Genomic DNA, 15,845 nt, shown 5'->3' with positions numbered 1-15,845 from the left:
CCACATATTCTCATTATATTACTATAGAGAAAAGTTTACATGTAGCCTAAACTTGACTGCATTGTAATTCTAGCTTTCAACCATCCAGACCTACTTATATTTAGCACAATTTAACTTGATGTAGAAAGTTCTATGGTACAAAGAATAGAAACCATAATTAAAGATAGGACCGGCATTCCAGAAACAAAAAATCACTTCTTTACAAGTCCTTTTCTTTCTAAAAATACAAAAAGGAGCAATCATGCTTACATGGTCACAGTTTCACAAGAATAAAATGTACTCCACAAAAGAATGCAAAGTCTAAACAGATACAACAATAAAGGACAAAAAAAATTCACATGCCGCCAGTGAAAATCGATAGTAAACAACAGGAAGACACAAGCTTTTACAAAAGTCAATCTAGATTACAAGATCAATATCCAACAATTCTACAAAAGTGACCAAATCACATCTCTCCCCAAAAAGAACAGGGAAGATTAGGAAAAACACAACAATTTTGTATGGAAATAATTATCTTATCAAAGTTCAATTGCACATATAAACACCACTCTCATACCGATGATTCACCTCATAAAAATCTGTCTTACCCTCAGAAGCAGCCCGCAGACAGACCCCAGACAATGAAGTAGCTCCTTGCACTGAAAATTTTACATAACCAACAACTTCTAGGTCTTCGTCATCTTCACTAGAATCCACAGGCATCCTCACTCTTAACTTGCCAGGTGTACCCTTCAGTGGAATCTCCGGCACATGCCACTTCAATTCTCTCTCTGATCTGCTCAACACAGCTTTAGGCGAAACCTTTAACAATGTTGGATCAACTGGCAATTTCAGAACAAAGGTTACATCATTCAATGGTGCTAGTAACTCCGGGCTTGAAATATACTGTATCATTACTGAAAGTAAAGTCCCACTTTGACGTTTAATCAACCTAATTCTCAAAGGCAATGGTGTCAACCTAGGTAACAAACTATACTTCAAAATCGGTATAGGCTCCTCAGATGGGGCAGTTCTCACATGAAACATTCCATTACCTAGGCTACTAACCCGTGAACTCTGCATAACAAACCTCTTAACGGAACTTGTACCTTCAACACGAAATGAAAACTCAGCATCCTTATCACCAGAATTTTTAGGAGGCATAGTTCTCAAGTAAACCACACCCATTAATCCAACTCTTGCAAGCAATGATTCCCTAAACTCTGCACTAATCTCCTCTGAAATATACATTTCAGGACCTTTCATCTCAGTCTTCTTCACCAAAAGATCCTCAAGAGACTTTCCTCCATCAGCACCAGCCGCAGCTGCAGTTGGAGGAGCAGCACTATCCCCAGTTTGCAAAAGTTCAAGCCCACTAAGTCCTTCCTGTTTCTTAACCTTTTTATTTTCCAAAAACTCGGAAGCATCCAATCCTCCACCCCAAGCATCACTAAACCCTTCAAAAGCTTCTCCAAGGGTAGCCTGTTCATTGCCAAACTCAATACCTCCATACTTCCCTTCAAACCCTTCAACAGTAATATCTGTAGATTGGGTTGCTTCAGCTGGAGGCAATGTAGTCACCTCTAACCCCGCCAACGCCACCGTTAAATCAGTAGCTGATGGATCCTTCGTCTTCTTAAACCCTCCAACTAACTCTTCTTGCTTATTTATGGATTCACTCGCAGCGAACGGATCCTTTACGGCTTCTGAATTCTCTTCTTTAACCATTTTCTCGTCTTGCTCACTTGTACTCTGAGGTACAAGCGTTGAAGCTATCCGGTCGCCCGCCGCTAGGGTTTCTGGTGGCAATTCGAAATTCGCACTGGAAAAGGCTTCAACGTTGGATTGGTGTTCGACCGAATGGGCTTCGACGTTCAGCCACGTGTCAGCACCACGGATCTTGGCTTCGGTGTCTAGTGCGGAATGGACCATCTTGGCGATCCCGTCGCCGTGCATAGCGGAGAGCATGGCGGCGAGACGGATGTTGCTGACTCCACGCAGGACAATGTCGAGTGCCATGTAAACCTCGGCATATTTGCGGGCGAGTTTTTCGGGGGTGACGTCCACGCCACGGCAGGCGGTTACGATGACGCTAACGGCTTGATTAACTATGTGGATGCACTCGAAAACGTTGATCAAATTGTCGTGATCGGCGGTAGTGATTCCGAGGACGTAAATGGAGTTCACAAGGCGGTAAACGACGCGATACTTACTTTCAACGCCAACGATTAATTGGCCGCTGGAGGCAGCAAGGGGGTCGTCGCCGATGGATTCAGTGGCAGCATCACATTCGGAGGTGGAGGACGATGAGGGGGCGGAGGTGGAAGCGGCAGCGGAGGCAGGGTTTTTGTTGGAGAAGGCAAGACGGGTTTGGCGGAATGCATGGAGGGCAACTAGGGCACGGGCTGGAGGGAACCATTCTCGGGTTTGGAGAAGGATGTCGGATCCGTTGGCTGGTTGGAGAGAAAGTGCCAAGCACGACATTTGTTTAGTTGTTTGATGTTGCGAGATCTGCTAGGGCTGATCCGGGGTTATGGAATTACGGCGTTGAATTTGGGTGGATCTAAGGGGGAATTGGGCGGAAATGAGGACAACGCAGGAGTTTATTTTGGAGTGGGATTCAGTGATTTGCTTCGTTTGCAGAAAGAAATGAGCTCTGAGAGAGAGAGAGACAGAGAGGAGGAGGGCGTCGGTCGGGGGCTTCCGGAAGGGGAACTATTGGGTTTGCTTTGTTTCAATTTTGTTTTAGGTGTGATGGGCCCATTAAGATTGACCGTCGACTGACATTGGGCTTCTTTCTATGTTCCTCCATCCTTGCAATTTACTCTTTGGATTCCGCTTGTGAAGAAGAGGAGAGTTTACAAGGTTATGTCCTTCTCAGCTAATGTAAAAGGCCCATTTCGACGTTGTTTTCATTGGATTAAAGTGTGATTCGAAAGTAATAATAAATTAAGAATTTATATTGGATTTGATGCGCTGATAGTTTATAAAATTAGTTATACATTATCAGGGTTTAAGTCTTTAAAAAAAATATTCATAAATTATAATATTTAATTACATATAAAAATAAAATTATCTTTCTTTCTCTCTCAATACTTAATTGTGAATCTTTTAATTTATTGTGCAAGATTGATTTTGTTTTTTTTTTATTTTCTTTCTTCTTCTTTTTCTATATTATTGTTAATATCCTCTCTTTTTCCTCTTTTTCTTCCCGTTCTGGGTATCCTTTCTTCTCTAGTCTGTGAACATTCTACAACCCTAACCCTCTTATCTCTCTCTGTGTTGTAAATACGGGGGAAAGTTGACGTAAGTAGGCGACAGCAAAGATCTGATACAAGGGAGGAGGCGAGAGTTGTAAATTCTTCTGTGTTGTTGGCTGATCGCAAGTCCCTTGTCTACGCTTAAGCTAAAAACTTGACTCAGCATGCACTTTTTTATGAATCAATGAACATTACCCTTAAAAAAAAACAAACAACTTTTGTTGTGACGGTATCTAATAGTAAATAACTTCAGTTTTTCTTTTTTTTGAAATTGTCCATCTATTTTCTTTTCTAGCATATAGAGTTAAGTAAAATTTGATCAGACCATTTACCTATTCAAACTAAATACGTTTTGAGTAGAACAGTTTGATCATATTGATTTATTAAATCAATTGATCTAAAATGTTTGGTTCAACTAATTTATTTGATCAGTTTAGTTTTAAAATTTTTTAACCAAGTTGACAAAAAAACCAAACCAATTATTTATATTATTAATATATCTAATATTTTATGTATATTATTTTTAACTTTATATAAAATATAATATATATTTAATATTGTTAATTTTTAATTACTTTTTACTGTTACATTCCTCATCTTTCACTTCTTTATTTTTATTTCTTAACCACTCGTACCTTACTCTTTCATTTTCTCTCACCTAGTGACCTTTACACTTTCCTTTTTTTTAAAAAAAAATCTAAACTTAAATCCTAAACTCTCTCAGCAAGTTGATAATTTGCGATGGTTAATAGTTTTATGTTAGATAGTTTTATTTTATGGTTATTAATTTTATTGTCTTTAACCCTTTTTTATGTTAAATCTTAAATGTTAATTTGATGGTTTATGTAAAAAGATATAATTATGTGAGTGAAATAACAAATATTATGTTTTTTTATGTTTCAATTATTTGCATATTTTATAATTATGGATGAAATTTATAAGTTTTAATATTGTAATTTGTAAAAAAAAAGGTGATAGAATTTTGGTTCACTGATCCAAAATTGAACTGATCAACTCAATTTGATGTTTGATCGATTTGGCCCTTTTTTAGGTTTGATTGATTTTAGTTGGTTTTCTAAAAATGTTTGATCCATTTGATCCTTAGGCATGACAGATCAAACAAACCAAACTGTCCAATTACTCACCTCTACTAGCAATTATATTTATATTGTTTGAAATAGCTTTTTTTGCTCAAACTCATTTGAAATATTTGGTTTTGTAATTTATTTATGGTCAAAATACTCCATAGGTCCATATACTATAGGATTTTTGTCAATTTAATCTCTCTACCATAAAACTGGTCAATTGAGTCCTTATATTTTGAGATTTTGTGTAATCGAGTCCCTCTACCTAACTTTGTCCAAATTGACCGTTAGTGGAGTTGATGTGATATTAACATATTAGACGATGCTACGTAGCATTGACGTGTTAGATGGGAAAAAAAATTTTTGGTCTAGCGTCAATTTTTTATGTCATGTCTAAGGGCTAAATTAAACAAAATTGTGAAATACAAAGATTAAATTGAACAAAATTTTTTAGTACAGAGACTAAATTGAACAAAATGCTATAGTACATGATCTAAATTAAGCAAAGCTCTATTGTTCAGGTACTAAATTAGGTACTTTTACTATTTTTTGTTTAGTATTATATTTGTACAAAAAAGATACTTTTACACATAAGGGTTTATTCTTTAGTAATTGAAAACCATTAACTTTCCATTTGTACAAAAAATGTACAAACTAATTACATTGCTTGATTACAAAAAGATTAACTCTAGTTAAACCGACAAAGGAAAGATATCCAGTTAAACTGAACCCTATTACCTATTATCTTACTCTTCTTATTCTTCCCAAGGAAAGAAATCTATTTTGTAGTTGTAATCCCATTGAGGCATGGAGAAGCAATGGAACGGAATGTAACAAAAAAGAACTTCTACATGTTGGTAGGGAACTAATCTAGCTAACATCAAATTAAACTACAACTGTAACAATTGGCTTTATCCCAACTTTCAAAGAAAAAGATTTCTTACCTTGCTCACCCTAAAATCTCCTATTCCTACTTGACCTTGGGACTTCAATTGGATGCACTTTGCTTAGAAAGCATTAAATTTCATCATTCCCCTCTACTTTTGAGGGCCTTACCTCTTTTTCTAATAGATTAGCCTTATACTTTTTCAAGAGAGATGTTTTTGAGTACTTTTATGGAAGGACCTCTATTCCTTACTTGTACTATTAGCCACTAGTAAAAGGAACTTGCTTAAGTTTTATCACTTGCTGGGTTAACCTAGCTTTAATTGGCTTAAAGAATAACTAAACCTTAAAAGTGAGTGCTTTATAAATAAAGTTGGAAACTCATTTTTTAGTCTTGTGTGTCACATCCCCATTCAAAGAATACCCAGTTAAAGTAAGAGGACCGGTAACAATAAGCTCCATCTAGCAAAACAACCTAAACTAATGGGACTAAGTTAATTGTTAAGAGAGAAGTAGAAGATGCTTTATTAGCAAGAATAAAAAATAGAGGAATAGAATCCAACAACAAGCTTAGATAGGCCTTTTTTTAATTAGCACGTAAGCACAATTTTATAACGAGTGAACAATATGAAAGATGAAACTATATATTATTTAGTATAGTCCCATCAGCGAAAGAGCGAGCTACTATCTCGTTAATCATTCCTATTTAGATTAGACTTAAAGGAACTCTTGCTTCAATGGCATTAAAATGCCACTAGCTATATCGATAAAAGAAGGGAATATACTTAAAAGGGACATACTTCTTTCAGGAACATCCAATCTAGCTAATACTTTCATAACGTAGAGCTTTCAAATACTGTACTTTTTTAGACCTAAGGGATTGAGGAGACCCATTGGTTCTTACTATAAATGAATTCCTTTTGTAACTGGACTTGATCTTTTTGTAATTAAGTAGTGTAATTTGTTTGTATATTTTTTGTATAAATGAAAAGTTAATGCTTTCACTACAATAAATTTGACTTTTTGTTGTATAATTTTACTTGCAATTGTTCTAACGCAACTAAATTAATCACATAACACTTAATACATTTCATTTAGTTGCACTGTCTAAAGTGTAATCACATAAAAACAAATCTAAATAAATTTATGACCATAATATAAAAGAAGATATGGCCCACGAAACAACCTAAAAAAAAGCCTTTTACCTTTTAAGTTCATTTTTTTGGAAAATCACTCTCAATTTATATCCTCCCCTCTCTTTCATGATATTCTTTTATTTCATTTCTCACCAATTTTTTCTAGATATTTTTAGAGCAAATTGTGAGAAATAGCCAACCTCATAAGCCTATTTCAAAATAGCATTAAATATAAAGTTAACTGTTTTTACCCAACTTTTGTTATGACTTGGCAAAAATGCCTTTAAAATCTTTTAGACAAATTAGATCCTCCTAATTTCTCTCTCACTACCCATCCAGCTCTTTGATGCCTTTTAAACCATTCAAAACGATGTTTTTGGTTTGCTTATCTTCTTTTCCAAAAATCTTAACAATAAAAAGAATTTAAATAGAGAAAAGGAAAGGAATGGTTCAAGATTTTGCATCCATCTTAAATCAAAAGGTTTCAATTTTTTCAAATTTGGTGTAAAATTGAAACAAAGAAAAAGTGCAAAAAAGGAAGAAGAAGAAGGTGAAAAAGAACTGTAGGAAAGAAAACAGTTTTTGTGTTTCATTTGTAGAGGAAAAGAAAGAAATGGTTCAAGATTTTCCATCCATATTGAAATAAACAAAAGATTTCAATTTTTTCAAATTCGGTGTAAATCGAAACAAAGAGAAAGTGCAAAAAAAGAATGAAGAAGAAGGTGAAAAAGAATTGTAGGTAAGAAAACGGTTTTTGTGTTTTAGTTGTAAAGGAAAGGAAAGGAATGGTTCAAGATTTTCCATTCATCTCGAAATAAACAAAAGATTTCAAATTTTTCAAATTCAGTGAAAAATTGAAATAAAGAGAAAATGGGCAAAAAAAAAAAGAAAGAAAAAGAATGTGAAAAAGAACTGCATGGAAGAAAATAGTTTTTGCATTTTGGTTGCTTCCATCTATTTTTGATTTGGTAAAATCTCATAAAAATTTCTAGAAAAGTCATTGCCAGATGATTTTGTTGATGAATCGTAAAACTTTGTGTCACTTGCTAATGATTTTGTAAAGAAAATGTTCAAGAGCTTTGATGGAAAGATGTTCTCTATTGTCTATGGAGGCTTTAAGAGATTATTGCAACACTTTTTCATCATGGCGTGTAACAAATTTTATTTTCAACATGGCATATAACAACTTTTTTTTTAACATAGCATGTAACAATTTTTTTTTCAACTTGGCGTGTAATAACTTTTTTTTTTTAACATAGTGTGTTGTTGTTGATTTTGCATGCACAAGTATACGCATCGAACAAGTAATATAGATAGTAAGTCTAGATTATCGTTTCCTTAGGGATTTGTTTCTAAAGTTTCACTAAGGACTAAAATTGTATAACAAATTAATCTTATTTAAGCAAACTAAAGATATAAAAGCTAATCAAAAACAAAATTAAAGCAAACATTTAATTAACCATATGAAATTCAATGTGTAAAGAAAAATAATAGATTAAAGACATAGGATCATGGGTTCATTCAACACTTCATCTGATACCAGTTTTCTTGTTATTTATCTTTCCTAGGTGGTTTTCCTAACCTAGAACCCAAAGCTATAGACAAGTCTCCGTTGAGATGTTTGCACAAATACCTAACTTAATTAGTTCACTATATGCCTATAGGAATCAATTAAATTAACTTCATTAAGCAAATGTCTTCATTTGGCTTTGCATGACAATTGGTGTATGTCTACCGAAATCATGAGTCAGATCACCTAAGTGACGTGAACATACACTATTCAATTTTTAGTTTACCCTAAAACCTCTCTATCGAGTTTCAATTGATTTATAAATCAATTAATTGTTAATTAGGCAATTAAAAGCATTGAAAACAAATTTGAATAAATAAAACAATACCCATCCATGATAAACAACAGAAAAATAAGTATTCAGACTACATGTTGAAATCCACCACAATCCTAAAAAAACAAATTAGTTCATGATATCTGAAAAAAAACAATATCCAAAGAAATTTAGCCATGAATTCAGAACAAGAAATAAGTATTACACAAAAGAGAGAAATAAACTAATATTGAAGCTTGGTAAATCTCAAATCTCTCTCAATTGCTCTTGATTTCTTGTTTGATTATGAGCTTTAATTCTCTAAAAAAGCTGTTACCGTCCTCTTCTCTAAATTCTCTAAAAAAGTCCCTTAAATATGTGCAAGGTGCCCTACTTTCCAATTTTTCGTCAAAGTTTTATTTTTAGGAATTGGGATGACGCTAAGACATCTAGGTGACGCCGTCTGTGCTCGACCATTTATATGATGCTCTTCACCGTCTTAGTGCCACAGCCATGATCCTCCTAGTGCTACAACAGTAACTCCTTCAACGTTGCAGCCCTGCAACCATGAGTAACTCAGAGCCAAGGCTTCAGTCACCATGTTGCTTTGTGCAGAACTGCATTTGTCCATCATATTCAAATGTGATTTTCACCTCGATCTAGTCCGAACTGGGCAAAGTGGTATATATGAAAGTTGTCGCTTATTTTCTTATCTTTCCAATAGATAAAACATCTCATCAATTAGACTTTTGCAGCTCAAGTTATCCTTAAATTATTATAGTATGTACAAGTGAAGCCTTCACCATACTTGTGCTATTTTGACTCAATTGCACCATATTCATCAAATATCCTACACAATACCGTGAGAGAAATTGACATTAACTCTTCTTAAGGTAAATTAAAGCAAAATAACTTTAAATAGAACTAAAATAACTTAATATAACTATTCAACATGTAATCTAAATTAAACTAGAAAAACATCCGAAAGGCTAAAATTCGAATCTAAAAATTCAAAGATCTAGCAACTTAAACCCCTAAAATGTGTCAAAATAACTCTATATAACAGAGTTATCACACCCTCAAACTTAAGATTTTGCTACTCCTTGAGCAAAACATAGAATAAAATGCAATAACTTAAACATGAAAATATTTAACTAGAATTCAATTGCACCATTTCATTAATCACCTTTAATATCTTCAAAAGTTGATCCATATTCATAACTCTAAGCCGCATACAAATATTATTCGAGTTCATGTTTCAATTTCAATGCAAGCTTATCATTAAGTGAATTTCCATATGTGTGTGCAATCTTCTCACCTAGAACATTATACAATTCGGATTAGTTTATAATCATGCAAAATTCAAATTAGTAATTAAATTTCATAAGTTTGCTGTTCATCTTCCTTTCCACTAATGTAGACTAACACTAAATTAAGGACCAATAGGACTTTAATTAGTATGTAATGACTGGCTATGGTTAAGAATGGATATGGTATAATATATAACTCAAATCACCCTAAGCACATAATCAATCTAGGACCTATTAAGAGATTTATTTTCGTTCACTTAATATACCCCTTTTCATCAAGACTTTTCTTTTGTTCATCACTTCATTCATTTTCTTCTTCTTTCTTTCCCTTTTTCTTTTCCTCAATTTCACACCCCTAAACTTGTTTCTTTTATTGGGTAGTGAGATGAATACATTAACATTTTGAACTTGTCTTCATTTTCCATCTTTACTACCTCTTTCACTATTTAACTCATAACATTCCTAAATTGACTTATGTACTTAGGATGAGGGATGCAAAAATTGTTGGAAATATCTATATAAGGGTCTAGGTTGAAAATTAAGTGTTTAAACAAAAAAAAGGTGCATTAGGCTTTAAGGGGATAATTAAGGATAAATTATGTAAAGGAGGCTAAAAAGGCTCAATCGGTCCAAAAATGGCCTACATCATCTCCTTAACTAAGTATAGTCTAGGATTTCACCTTGAGAGAGAATCAAACAAAGTCTAGAACTTAATACATAATTCAAAATTTTCACATTCACATAAGCTTTCTCTAAATTCATACAATGAATCTAAGCAAAAGACATAGTGCTCAAAATGTGGAAATTTCATCGTAACAATAAAACTTAGTATAAGAATTTACATAACACTCAAACAATATTCACATGTTTTAAAGAATCAAGATAGGAATATAACTAAGTTCTGATCATTGGATAAGTAAATTAAATGAAACTAGCATAATTAAATCTAGTTCAAATGCAAATGCAAATGCAACAATTTAAATTAAAAGTTACTAGCTTGACCACTAAACTTAAAATTCCCCCTAAACTTAAAAATAACATTGTCCCCAATGTTAACAAAAGTAAGGTAAAGGAATACTCTTTTGACTGTCGATTCCTCATCCTCATCTGCATCATACAAGTTTTTCGCTTTGGATGATCTGGTAGAGTAGGAAAAGAGCCCACACCCATACCAATGTGTTCAACATATGCACTCATCATTTACTTCATGGATTGCAAACACACCACCTAATGATCAATTTGAAGTTCTAGCCTTTCTATCCTCTGATACATGGAAAGATGTTGAGGTGGCTGTTGAGGTGGTGGATGTCATGAAACCGAAGAAGAACTGCCTCCAGCAGTTGACAACTCTTGAGTATAAAATTGATTCATAATTCCAGCATCCAATGGAGCTTTAAGCTACAAGATTTCTTCATTCTTATCCCAATTTATGCCTACTTTCTTGCACAAAGCTGTGATCAACGATGGATAGCATAGTCCATCATGAGGTGAGTGGCCAACTTGAACAATACTGTTAAATATCACTTGGCCCACATTGATTGACATCCCAAAAGTAATTGTATATAACAAAATAACTCTATCCCTTGTCACATCACTAATACGTTTCATAAGAAGCAGCTTCGTAACAAAAAAGTGATACCAAAGCTTAAGAACTATCTTCATGTTACTGGCCTTAAAAGACATAGGTATGCTTTTAGTCATTTTTCATTCTACCCCCTCATCACAAAGTACACCAAGAGCCACATCCAAATCAATGTTACCAATTAAGAATTGGCCATAGTCATCATTGTCAATATCAAGTAGGTTATAAAATTGATTGATGGTTGCACTATCAAAACGAACCTGACATCCTCACACAAAAAACTTGGCCATGTACGCGTTCAGCAGCATCAGTGCAGAATTCTCAAACCACTAGTATACCAATGGCCCTAGGTTGTTCACAAAATAGCTCCCATTGACGCTCAGTGATGGCCTAATGTATAACTATATAGCTTTGGATGGAGATCAATGCCACGTTCTGAAATAGGGACTTTATGCACTAGTGATTGTCTTTCAGCCGCATCAGTAGACACAAATTTGCTACGATCGAATAGAGTTCCATTACCACTCCCGCGAGTTATTTTCTTAAGTGCCATCCCTCTCACACAAATAAAAAGGAATTCTTCCTAATATAAGCAACCCCAAGACAATTAGATTACCCATTAAATTGGATATTGTTATTTTAGTGCACATACTACACCACCCATAAATTCTATGCTAATTCAAATGTTGATGGTCATCATTCATCCTCATCCAAGAACTAAATTCATCACTAATCCAAGAAAAGTAAAGAAAATCCAACACATCAAGCGTAATCTAGTAAAAATTTAAGCAACCCATTAACCAATAACATTATATGTTCCATAATATTCCTAGCTAACAAATATGAAAATTAATGGAGAAAATTGACTTATTTGAGTGGAGAATGCAGAAAATGTGGAGAATGAATGGAAAGAACAATTTTACTTGTCGTAAAAAAGTGATGAAATGCAATAGTTTTGGATGGGTGTTAAGTAGGTGGAGGGAAGAGGAAAAAATCTAAAGTTGGGAGAGAAAAGGGAACTCTAGAGGAGGAAAAAATATGAGAGAAAGGAAGAAATCAGGGCTTTTAAAATAAAAGCCCCATGACAAAGCACCACGGTGCTCTAGCCTTGGCCCAATGTATGGGTCGAGTTAATCATACATCGCCACGGCACTGAGTGCTTGGCACCACGACGACCTCCTCTTGAGTTTTTGTATGATAGGAGGCTTAATGCACAACGCCATGACTCTGACTTCATTAGCGTCGCGACATTGTTTTTTTTAAATAGAATTATCTTACCTCATATGAGTCCCAAACTTGTAAAAAAGTTTTTAAAAAATCAAACTAGGAAAGAAACATGAAAATGACAATTCAAAATTTATAAATAACTTGAATTAAAAAAAATACTAAAATAAACTATGTTGAGAAACTTGGGTTGCCTCTCAAGAAACATTTCATTTAAGGGAATTAGCTAGACTGTTGCAAATCTTATTTGGGGTTAGAAAAATGGATGGATGATTAGTGTTGATCAATAGGTCTTCCCCAATAGTGTTCAATCGTTGTCCATTCACCTTGAATGTCTTATTGGTCAACCTATCAACTATTTCCATTGCTCCATGTGGAAACACTTTTGACACACTAAAGGGTCTCGACCATCTTGATTTCAACTTCCCTGGAAATAACTTCTATCGTGAATTAAGCAACAATACTTCCTAACTTGGCTCAAAATGTCACTCAACAATCTTTTGATCAAGCCCTCTTTTTGTCTTTTCCTTAGATAATTTGGCATTCTCATAAGCATCTAAACGAATTACATCCATCTCATTTAATTGAAGCAATCTTTTCTCACTTGTTGCTTCTAAATCAAAATTCAATTTCTTAATTGCCTAAAATGCACTATGCTCCAATTTAACTGGGAGGTGACACACTTCTCCAAAAACCAAACGATATAAGGACATCCTTATTGGAGTTTTGTAAGCTATCCTATACACCCACAATGCATCATCAAGTTTACTGGCTTAGTCCTTCTTTGATGGTGATACCACTTTTCTAGAATTCTTTTAATATTTTAGTTTGACACTTTCACTTGTCCACTTGTTTGAAGGTGATAAGTTGTGGCTACCTTGTGTGACACTCCATACTTCGTGAGTAATGCTGTAAAATGTTTATTGAAAAAATGACTTCCTTCATCACTCACAATAGCTCTTGGTGTATCGAATCTAGTGAAAATGCTCTTTTTTGAAAATTTCATCACCACCTTAGCATCGTTTATAGGCAGGGTTGAGGCTTTTACCCACTTTGACATATAGTCGACAACCACCAAGATGTATCGATTGTTGAATGGCGATATGAATGGTCCCATGAAATCGATTCCCCAAACATTGAAAATCCCATTTCCAAAATGTTGTTAAGCGTCATCTCATGTCTTCTAGAAATGTTTCCCACTCTTTGACATTTGTCACAATGCAAAACAAAGTTATGAGCATCTTTAAATAATGTTGACCAATACAAACCTGATTGAAGAACTTTGGTTGCTGTTCTATCACCTCCAAAATGACCTCTATATTCTGATGAGTGACAATGTCTTAACACGTTTTCAACTTCTTTCTCTAAAATGCACCTTTTTATAATTCTCTCAACACGTTTCGTAAACAAAAATGGTTCATTCTACATATAATATTTAACCTCATACAAAAATTTCTTCCTTTGTTGAGAGTTAAATTTGAAGGTAGAAGCTTACTTACAATGAAGTTGACATAATCAGCATACTAAGGTAATTTTTTATGACCAACATGCAACAATTGTTCATCAGGGAAAGTTTCATTGATCAAAGTAACATCCTTACCTTGGTTGTCATGCTCTAACCTTGACAAATGGTTTGTTACTTGATTTTTTGAACTTTTTCTATCTTTGATTTCCAATCAAATTCTTGTAACAGCAAAATCCATCTTATTAACCTTGGCTTGGCATCTTTTTTAAGCAATCAGATACTTAATTGCAGTGTGGTCAGTATAAATAATAACTTTAGTAACATTCAAGTATGAGCGAAATTTGTCAAATGCATACACAACAGCTAATAATTCTTTCTTAGTGGTGGTGTAGTGCATCTGGGTTTCAATTAAGGTTTTGCTTGCATAATATATAGAATGAAAAACTTTATTCTTTTTATGTTCTAACACTGCACCTATAGCATGATCACTAATATCACACATAAACTCAAGTGGGAATGACTAATCAGGAACTACAATAATGGGTGCAATTGTCAACTTCTTTTTCAATTCTATAAATGCAGCATGACATGGATTATCAAATTTAAATGGGATATCTTTTTTTAAAAAATTGCACAAGGGTTTAGCAATTTTGGAAAAATCCTTAATGAATCGTCGATAAAAACCAGCATGTCCAAGGAAACTTCGAATACCTTTTACCAAGGCTGGTGGTGGAAGCTTTTCAATGGTCTCAATCTTGGATTTGTCCACCTCCAATCCCTTGTTAAACACCTTGTGACCAAGAACAATACCTTATTGTACCATAAAATGGCATTTCTCCCAATTTAAAACCAAGTTTGTCTCCTCACATCTTTGCAACACCCTGTCAAGATTGAATAGACATTCATCAAAATTATTGCCAAAAATTGAGAAATCATCCATAAATACCTCTATGGTTTTCTCCACCATATCCGAGAAGATGGACATCATGCATCGTTGAAATATGGCTAGAGCATTATACAATCCAAATGGTATCCTTCTATATGCGAAAGTACCATACGGACATGTGAAGGTTGTTTTTTCTTGATCTTTTAGTGCTATGGCAATATGATTATAGCTTGAGTATCCATCTAAGAAACAGTAATACTTTCTTCTAGTTAACCTATCCAACATTTAGTCAATGAAAGGTAAAGGAAAATGATCTTTCCTTATGGCCTTGTTTAGCTTTCTGTAATTGATGCATACTCTTTATCCAATGATTATTCGTGTGGGAATAAGCTCATTGTTTTCGTTAGCCACCATTGTCATCCCACCTTTCTTTGGTACCCATTGCACCAAGCTTACCTATTCACTATCTAAAATAAGATAAATGATGCCCGCATCTTGCCACTTGATTATTTTCTTCTTAACTACCTTTTCCATAATTGGATTCAATCTCTTCTAATGCTCGAAAGTGGCTTTGTGATTATCCTCCAACAAAATTTTGTGTGTACATATTGAAGGACTTATCCCCTTAATAGTAGCTATTGACCACCCAAGTGCCTTTTTGTGCTCTCTCAAAACCCTAAGCAACTTTTCTTTCTACTTACTAGTAAGATAAGATGCAACAATAACTAAGATAGTAGATGAGTTTCCAAGATATGCACGCCTCAAATGTTTTGGCAATAGGTTAAGTTCTAACTCCTTCAATTAAAAGTTTCACTGGTGAAGATGAAGGGAAAGACAAATCTAACAATTTAAACTAAGTTCCCAATACTCGAGATGGAGCATTTAAGGCATTGACACATTCTATAACTTTTTCATTGTTGGTCTCAGATTCAGAAATCAATGATACTTTAAGTGGGTCAGTAAGATGATTTTCCATGAAGACTTCACTTGTGGCCCTATTCAATGATACTTCAACTGGAAAACACTCATCGTGATCATTAGTGAACTTTAAGGCATAAAAAATATTAAATGTTACCTCTTGATCTTGTACTCGCAAGGTAAGTTCTCTTTTCTCAACATCAATGAGTGCTTTAGCTATGCGTAATAAAGGTCCCCCAAGGATAATAAGAACCTTTCTATCTTCCTTCATATCAATAACTATAAAATCAAT

The 15,845-nt window shown here is 34.2% G+C and overlaps 1 protein-coding gene across 1 annotated transcript; it reads right to left on the bottom strand.

Moving 5' to 3' along the window:
* On the bottom strand, window positions 323-2,806 carry LOC18589262. Its single transcript, XM_007014149.2, has one exon. The coding sequence runs from the start codon at window positions 2,461-2,463 to the stop codon at window positions 526-528; it is 1,938 nt and encodes a 645-aa protein (XP_007014211.2). The 5' UTR covers window positions 2,464-2,806; the 3' UTR covers window positions 323-525.

This window comes from Theobroma cacao, chromosome 9 (assembly GCF_000208745.1).
Source record: "Theobroma cacao cultivar B97-61/B2 chromosome 9, Criollo_cocoa_genome_V2, whole genome shotgun sequence".
In the NCBI taxonomy this organism is placed as follows: domain Eukaryota; kingdom Viridiplantae; phylum Streptophyta; class Magnoliopsida; order Malvales; family Malvaceae; genus Theobroma; species Theobroma cacao.
The sequence above is the reverse complement of the archived record's forward strand: the minus strand, read 5'-3'. Positions and strand labels throughout refer to the sequence as shown.